This window comes from Tauraco erythrolophus, chromosome 6 (genome assembly GCF_009769465.1).
Source record: "Tauraco erythrolophus isolate bTauEry1 chromosome 6, bTauEry1.pri, whole genome shotgun sequence".
NCBI lineage: Eukaryota > Metazoa > Chordata > Aves > Musophagiformes > Musophagidae > Tauraco > Tauraco erythrolophus.
The window spans coordinates 57,173,349-57,181,917 of NC_141470.1; the positions used below are offsets into that span (position 1 = coordinate 57,173,349).

The 8,569-nt window shown below is 43.1% G+C and overlaps 1 protein-coding gene across 1 annotated transcript in view; it reads right to left on the reverse strand.

The window, feature by feature from the left end:
• Positions 1–8,348, reverse strand: part of SYNE3 (spectrin repeat containing nuclear envelope family member 3) — a 33,750-nt gene extending 25,402 nt beyond the window's left edge. The window contains 4 exon segments of the mRNA XM_086613628.1: positions 4,109–4,418; positions 4,847–5,016; positions 7,930–8,087; positions 8,297–8,348. Coding sequence (XP_086469754.1) covers positions 4,109–4,418; positions 4,847–5,016; positions 7,930–8,073 — 624 coding nt within the window. The 5' untranslated portion in view covers positions 8,074–8,087; positions 8,297–8,348.
• Positions 8,349–8,569: the final 221 nt, after the last annotated feature.

Genomic DNA, 8,569 nt, shown 5'->3' on the forward strand with positions numbered 1-8,569 from the left:
CTTGAAAGGCTTTGCTGTCACAGACAACGGGCCGAGTTCCGTTTTGCGTGACATGGGACACATCCCATGCCTCTGAGCAGAGTTTCATCCCAGCTGCCCTGCGCAGAGAGCAGGGTGATAGCTGCAATGGTGGGCAGAATCTCAAAGTCCCCTCTGCATTTCTTTGTCTCTGTGAGTCTCTGGGCATGTCCCCACACCTGTCAATCTGCCTGATGTGGCAGTCGGCCATCCCCATCCTGTCAGCCTTTCTCCAGCCAGGTCGGCAGAAGGCTGGCATAAGCATCAGTCACCATGGGATCTTCCATGTGCTGTGGAGTGGTGGTCCCTCTGGGACTTTGCCCTTCACCTTTGGAACAGGTTATGCCCACGGTGCAATACAAAGCCACCACTCTCCACGTGGCGCCACACCAGTTTGTTTTCCACATTGCCACTGCAATCTCTGCCGACTTGTGCAAATCAAGAGTGATGGCCATAAAGTTAGTTGACTTGCTACAGGACAAAAGAGGGATAGCTAAGGGACAACTGCTTCCCATGGAGGATGAAATTCTGCCCACTTAGTAGGGCAGGGCCTTTAATAGCACCACTTATGCACATGGGTTTGTATGACACCAAAAAGCAGAATTATGACTGCAGACTTCTGTGGCCAAGATGTATCCAGCAGAACACCTCACTTGTTTGCTAAATTCCCTCGCCTTGATTCTCAAATCTGCAGAGGTGCATACAGGTTAAACGATTCTCACCTCGACCTCAAGTTAGGGACTTGAAGAACGGAAGCTTATAGTGGTGTAAATGAGCCAAACACCGAAGTGAAACAAGTCAGCCCAAGCTTACTGATTCCAGGCAAGTAGGCTAATTTGTTGCATGGACAGAAGCTCCAAAGGGAGTAAGTCAGAATAACAAAGCGGAGTTATTATTAAACTCAAAAGTCTTACGCTACTATATAGAGGGTTAAAAGGAAGTCAAAATGACCCACCCCTGGCCAGGCTATTCAGCCAAAACAAAAGAGCGTGCAGTTCGGATACTCCTGCTGGTGCGTGAGGTCAACGAAAAGATGCCATGGATCCGGACAAACTGTGCTAGCTGTCAAACAAAAGGCTTACAAAGAACTGGCTGAGCCCTCCCCAGGAGGTTAGGCAGGGAAACTTTCTAATGATGGAAAGTATGGTAGCATTTGCTTCTGTTAGGTTAGCTGTTTGGGGAGCAGGACAGTGTTAAACTCAATCTCCACATGCACTTGGTTTATGTGAGGGACAAGGCCCTGGAAAGAGTGAGAGCACTGCCAGGAAAAGAATGGGTTTGCCATCGGCTGCAGAGGAAGAGCTGTGTCTGGGCAGGATACATCCAGCCCTGAGTACTCGAGGAGAGTGGACAGAGGCATAGAAAACCTTCTCTCCCAAGTTCCCCTGACAGTCAGCAAAAACAAATGAGCTTCTTCTGGAAGGCCATCTAGAGCACACAAAGGAAGCTCCTGCTTTAAATCCCTCTGTGGCATCTCAAGTAGAGTACAGAAAGCTCCTGTAGCCCTTTCTGGTGCTTTTAGTCTTAGCTCTAGGGTACATGAGGGTTGACATTATAAATATCCAGGTTTCAGTTAACAGAGACAACCTAGACTGAAATTCATTTGATACGCTCAGACATATTTGATATATTTGACTAAATATCAACATACTGTATATCACAACTCTTCTTAATATCTTCATTCATCATTTATGCTAAAACCCATGACCATCTATCTCTGCATATTGATATTTTACTAGGCAAGGGAAAGCACGTAGGAAAGGGCTGCCACATCTAAAAATATTCCTGTCAATGGAATTAAAAGAAAATGATGTCCTTTTAAAATTTGGGAATGATAGGGACACATGCCAACACTAAGAAAGAAAAAAAAAACCCCACCATTTGCTCATACCAGAGAAGCAATGCCACAGGCAAACCATTTCAGAAACACTGTCCGAGAGCTTGCCTTCTGATAGAGCTGGACAACTGCACAGGATCTAAAAATGCTCTTCAAACACATGTGTAATCTACAAACACCAGCAAGCCTCCTCTGGAAGGCAGCTCAGGCATTCAGCTGGTATCTGCAAGTCACATTTAGCCTGGGCTCTCATCACGTGAGCGGCTGGAGCAATCCCCTGACAGCTCCTGCATCTCTTTCATTCCTTCCTCCCTCCTGTTGGAAGAGGTGGCAGGGTTTCCCTAACTAGTGTTATACTTTCCAACATGATTCCCAAGGTGCCTGTAACCTTGGCATTAGCTAATGAACACTATGTTTACTTCAGTTCCAAAATCCAAGGCTTCCCAACTCCCTTCTTTGTTCCATGCCTCCTGAAAGAGGGATTTCTCAGCTGGATTCTCTCACTCCATCCTTCTATGAAATGTGGTATTTGTAACCAATGCCAAAGAAAAGCTTTTTCTAGCGTCTCAGTTGGCTGGAGACATATAAACATATTTTGTCTAAGTACTATGAGCCACTTCCTGATCTCATTTACACCAGCATGTATCCAAGTCAGTTAGAGAAATTATACTACGTAAAACCAGTCTCGGAGAGGTCACATTCTGGCTTTGAGAATTCAAATGACTTGTTTGAAAGGACTGCCTTATTAAAATAGCTAATGACTGTCTCCTGCATCAAAACCAAAGACAAATCTTGGTTAGAAGAGAGTGAACGAGAATTTTTAATGGCAATCTAGATAGACTACACCTGAATTCCCAGGAACCTTCTTATTTGTAAATTTGGTTGCCTTGTAATGAAGAGATCTACCTTTAAAAATAAATAATCAATGCTGAGGTTCAAGTCTGTTGGTGGCTTTACAGTCTCTCTGTGGCAGCTGCAGCTACAGAATTTCCAAATACACTCTATTTTTTTGAGAGACTTACTAGCAGTAGTTTAATCTTCATGGTTAAAAAAATACCTGAATTTCGGCTCATGAAAAGTGCCGGCTTGTGGGTTTTTTGTTCGTTTGTTTGTTTGGGGCTCGGGGTGTTTTTTTTTAAAACAGAAAAAGTATCTGTGGAGCAAGCAGAGCAGTGGCATGAGCATCTCAATGTTGCTGTTCTTCCAGTGTGATCTGAAGTTAACTCTGTATGACAGCACCCAGGGAGGGAGAGCATACATTGCTGTCAGGCTCCAGTTCTGGACCGGGGTGTAGGTGTGGGAACAAATAGAAGACAACATTATGATAGAGGCAGATAGCAGAACCAATGTAATGAAAATTATTTGTATTTGCACCAGGTAATTCCAGTCTTTGGAGCTCCTGGAAGCCACTGTGAGACAAAGGCTAGATTTTAATCTCTATATGCTTGGGATAGATGTGTCTAAATATATATTTCAAATATTCCTTTAAGTATTTCTATTCATATGGGCTAGTGAGAAACTGAATTCTTCTGCCCACCTGCAGATGTCTGTCCCTCAGTCATGTCACATGGTCCAATCCTGTCTTTACCTGAGTTTTAGAAGTGAAAAGTATTAGCCTCATCTGAAATCTTTACCCATGAATTCAAAGGAAATCACTGGCACTGAAACTCGGATGTCTTATACCAGCCTGTCTAACAACTGTTCAAGCTAGAAGACTAGCATCAGGCAAGAATTAGTATCTGTGTGCAGTGAAAATCTTTCAGATACTGCAACTAGCTAGCTGAGCTCAGTGTTAGGCCACAGCTGACTCCCACTTCCCTGTTTCCCAGTTCTGCAGGCAGAGAGTGCAGCTCTGGATCTGGACTAATGCTACTTCCTCCAACAAGGGTGCTCGCATGTAATATCCCCTGGCTTCTGGAATGGGTACTTGGCATCTGGTTATACAAGGATCACTAATATGCTGAAAGATGAGAAACGATTCAAACTTCAGACAGAGATAACCAATATTCGCTATGTTACAGCAAGCAGCTTGCCGTTGCTTTACAACATACTATAAAGCGTAGCATCCCAATTAACAGCTTATCTTGGGACATGACGACTGTTGCAAAGAGTCCACTGACCGAAAGAACAGAGGTCCTCAGCTCTGTTTCTTTTTGCAGTCCTACCAGATAAGCCCCATCACTCAAGACGCAGATAGCAAACAATACTGTATATTGGTGAAATCTGAACACCTCCCACTCTTTACAGGTGTACCTGAGCTTCTGCTCTGACTGTTTTATATTCCGCTCTTAAGTTCTTCTGAACATCCTCATCAACGCTGGGGTCACCTGTCCTGCTGAACAAGGAAGCAGCTTCCTCTAGCATCGTTTCCAGCAGGCGTGACCAATTTAAGACACCATTCAGCAGAACTTGAGCATGGCTCAGCTGCCACTGCTTCTCCTTTAAGCCAAGTGGTAACTCAATGTCAGGCTTCAAGGTCACCCTCATGTTGTGAATCCATGTGTAAAACTTGTCTTGGGCTTTCAGGTACTCAGTCCAGAGCAGCCAGACCCACTCAATACGGCTGTTGGGGAGAGAAAGAGAGAAGAGTTAGATAAAATTATGATGGGAGCAGTGGTGACTGGCAAGCTCAATGGCCTTCCAAGCAAAGGACAAGGTTCTCAGCAATTTTAAGCTGCTCTAACTTCGGAGGCTCCAGATCCTCCCTGCTCTGGGGAGGAAATATTCTGTACAAGGTCCCTGTGCCTGGCCAAACTCATCATTCCAGACCATGAGGTGGGCTGGGCTGTGAAGGCAGAGAGCACTGAGATCCCACCTGCCCTCCCTCCCCACACAGTCCCCGACATGCTTATGGGACTGGGATTAGCAGTGATTGCTATCTACAATCCAGGCAGCAGAGAGAGGGAGGAAACACTTTACAAAAGCACTGGATAAGACAACTGCCTCAGCACACCAAACAGCAGTCTTGTGTAAAAAGTACGTTTGTCTTACCTGTGACAGTGAGTAATGTATGTGGCTGTCTCTTCCCACAAGTCTTTAATGTCTTTCACTTTAGATAATACCTCACACTTCCTATCAGGGATGTTGCGAAGTGCAACATCTGCCTTCCCACGAATCAAGTCGATTTTCAAGTTGCCTTCTGGTTCCAGTGCACATATTTTCTATGAGAAAAACAAATCAGACTGAAAGCATGAAAAGAAAGCAACTATAATTGATGAAATTTAAACTTTGTTTTTACCCAGGAATCATGAAGTCCCTGCTGCAAAGCTTCTCCTGAAAGGAAAATACAACCTTTTCTTCACTTGTTTATTCTTAAACATCCTAAAGGACTGAATTTAATTGAAAACCATGTAGCAGTCGAAAAACATTTAAGTTAGCTACAAAACCTGTATCATTTTCTATCGAACATCTGTGGCTCTGTTTCCATTGCTGTTATAAAGTTACAGCACTATGTTGCCACGTGCCAGTTGTTCGCCCCCACCTGCTGAAGAGCGTAGAGGTAATCTCCACAGGGTACACTGCAACGTCTCGATTTCAAGCTCTACTATGAGAAATCATGAAGCATATTAAAAAGGCTTCCTACTGCAAATAAAAGTTGGCTCAGAAAACAAGCAAGAGAAATTAACTAGTGGAATTTTCTGCCCGCTACCAAATTTGCTTTGACCTTAAATTGCTAAATTATGAACTGGTGAAAGCACGTATCTTACACAAATCGCAATGCCAGGAGCTGAAACTTAAGCCATCTAATTTTAAGTAGTCCCTCTTCCTCTACCCAGAGATGGAAAATCAGCACAAGTTCTGTACAATGTAACGCATTAATTATGTCTCAATTTGGATGTCAGCTCTCTTTAAAGCATCACTTTATCCAAACTTCTGATACCATCATGTTAGCTTTTCTTGCAGTTCTTCCACAAACTCCTGGCAAACTGCAGGCTTTCATGTGCGAAGGAAAAGGCTTCTACAATGAAAACACTAAGAGGTTCGAAACCAGCAACTACTTTTGGAAAGATTAGTCTTATGGGATTTGTTAAAAAAAACATGTCAGTTATTGCAACAGGGAGACGAAATCACAGGCCTTTGGATTTCCAGTCTCGCATTCTGAGAAATGACCGTTCTTTTGGCATGTACACAGCACATCAGCACGTGGCGTACAAACAGGTGTTTGGACAAACTATCTACTATGAAAAGTGTGATTAAAAGAATCCATGAAAGCAGGGCAAAGGGTAGGGCATAGAAAGAAAAGCCACAGCTATCACCCGACAGGAAAAATTTAAGAGTCAAACTGTATTCTAAGCCTGACATTTTTCCAGTAAGTAAAAGCAAACAACAGCTGGAGAGAAAGCAGTGGCGGTACAGGCATTTTTCTTTTTCAAATCTGTTTTTTAAATGATTGCTATCTTTGTCTGGCACTTTCATTAACACATTAACAGAAAATAAAGCACAGGAAGGAGGCATTAAAAAAAGGCAATGAAAAATTATAACTGGATTTGAAAACAGCCAATAGGTGAAGCAGCAAGCACATCATGAGGACATGTGAACTGGACAAAAAAGCCAGGCCCAGAAAGGAGGCAGGATGAGGGAGCAGAAGGGGCATGAGTTAACACAGGAAGGGAGAACAGACACTTGTTATTCTTTAGAATGATGAATTTCCAAAGTCTGAATTGAAAAGCCTTCTAACATGATTTTTTGCATGTTACAGACCTCCTCCAAAGTCCACAGAAGTCAACAGGCTTCAGTTCAGGCCACATTAAATCACGACAAAACTCTACACCTTACATCTTGCTGTCTCTGCCATGAATACATGCCCTTTGCCAAACTACCACTCTCCCTACTCAAGTTCCTGTGTTTCTTGCATGTTTTTTGAGACTGCACATATCATAGTCTCCTGGAGAAAAGGCAAGGGTGAAAATAATTTAAGGGCAGAAATAAACCTATAGACCAAGAGGAAATACTTCAGATTTTCCTGACTGACATGCAAGTCTAGCCATCAGCCATCACTCCATGAACAGTCTCCATATTATGCCAGAGGCAAGATCCAGCCTCCAGTGAGCCACAGTTAAGGAAAAAGGCTGAAGACATTGCGGTACCACCATGTAAACTACCTCGGACTCCACGTAAACCTGCAATGTTTTTTTGAGTTGTTAAACTTCAAGAGAGGCAGTCCAAACATGAGTAGACACACAAAAATAAAGACTTTCACGTAAATAACAATGGAAAGATTTGGCCATTTAATTTAAAGAACAGACTAGTTGGAATTAAAGGTAACAGAAGCATAAAAATAGTTTCAATGTTAATCATAGAAATAGCACCACTCCCTCTAATCATGAATGGTAAAGATGGGACAAACAGGAGTGTTTAATTCTCTGAGATTACAGGAACAAGATAACATCTAATGAAACTGAAGTTAAGGAACGTGAAATCACAGTAAGAGAGCAGGCACAAACTGCAACGGGATCTCTGTGAGAAGAGTTATACAAGACATTAAGTAAGACGAGAAAAAAAAGAAAACATTAACCTTTCCATTACATAGATTATAAAGGGGAGCTGTAAACCCTCTTATTATCAGAGTTTATGGAAAAAGCAAGGGGATTACTCTAGAGCAGCCCATTACTAGGACACTGCAATCTTTCTCTATCAGTGCCAGAGTCCTGAAGGAGGTGGAACACTAACGTGATCCGATTCTCTCATACTGTACGCTGGACTTCTGCAAATGACTGTCTGGTAATTGCAAGCAGTGACTCAATTGTTTCAGCTTTGAGTGTGCTCACAGTAGAGTGTAAACATTTTAATCTGCCAAACCTGCTGCTAGTCTTCCAAATCAATCTGAAAAGCTTGGAAGCCTGTGAAATCAATCAAATTGCCATCCTCTTTTTCTATAACGTCCATAAACACTTTGCAGATGGAAAAATTAGAAGGAATACTGATGTAAACCTATTCACACAGAACCACTATTCCAGCAAGCAGGACCAGCTGACAGTTTCCTAATGGAAAACTCCAGAGCTCACAGCAATAACTGCTGTAACAATGGCAGCAGTGACTGCCACCTCTGAACCACTACATCATTCTTCCCTTACCTCAGTCTCTCTCAGTCGGGCTTCTAGGGCAGACAGAGGACCCTCGGTGTTGTCAATGATCCTCAGTCTCTCGTGGATGGCCTTCATCCAAGCTTCCGCATTCTCCACGCTACTGTCAAATTCATCCTGTAGCTGCTGAGTCATTGCATTCAAAGAAGCTGAAAGGATAAGAAACAGGGAAGTAAGTATATTTTGGTTAAGAACTAAACAGGAATGCATTCAAGGCAACCTAAAGGAACAAGGGAGAAAAGCTAATGATGTTGTGGCTTTACTTTTTAATGGTAAAACCAAAAAATGTAAAAGCATCGCAATTCAGTTGAGCACAGAGAACACATTCACACTGCAGCTTTCCCAAATGAAAACATACCAGGAAACAAAACGAAGGTGGAGAACGGATAGACCCATTTGTGTTTGGCGTGTTTGATGGATGGACCACTCGGTGGATAAGGAATTGGCTGGATGGTCGCACTCAAAGAGTTGTGGTCAAGGGTTCAATGTCCAAGAGCAGGCCAATAACAAGTGGTGTTCCTCAGGGGTCAGTACTGGGGCCAGTGCTATTTAACATCTTAGTCGGCGACATGGACAGTGGGATCAAGTGCACCCTCGGCAAGTTTGCAGATGACACCAAGTTGTGTGGTGT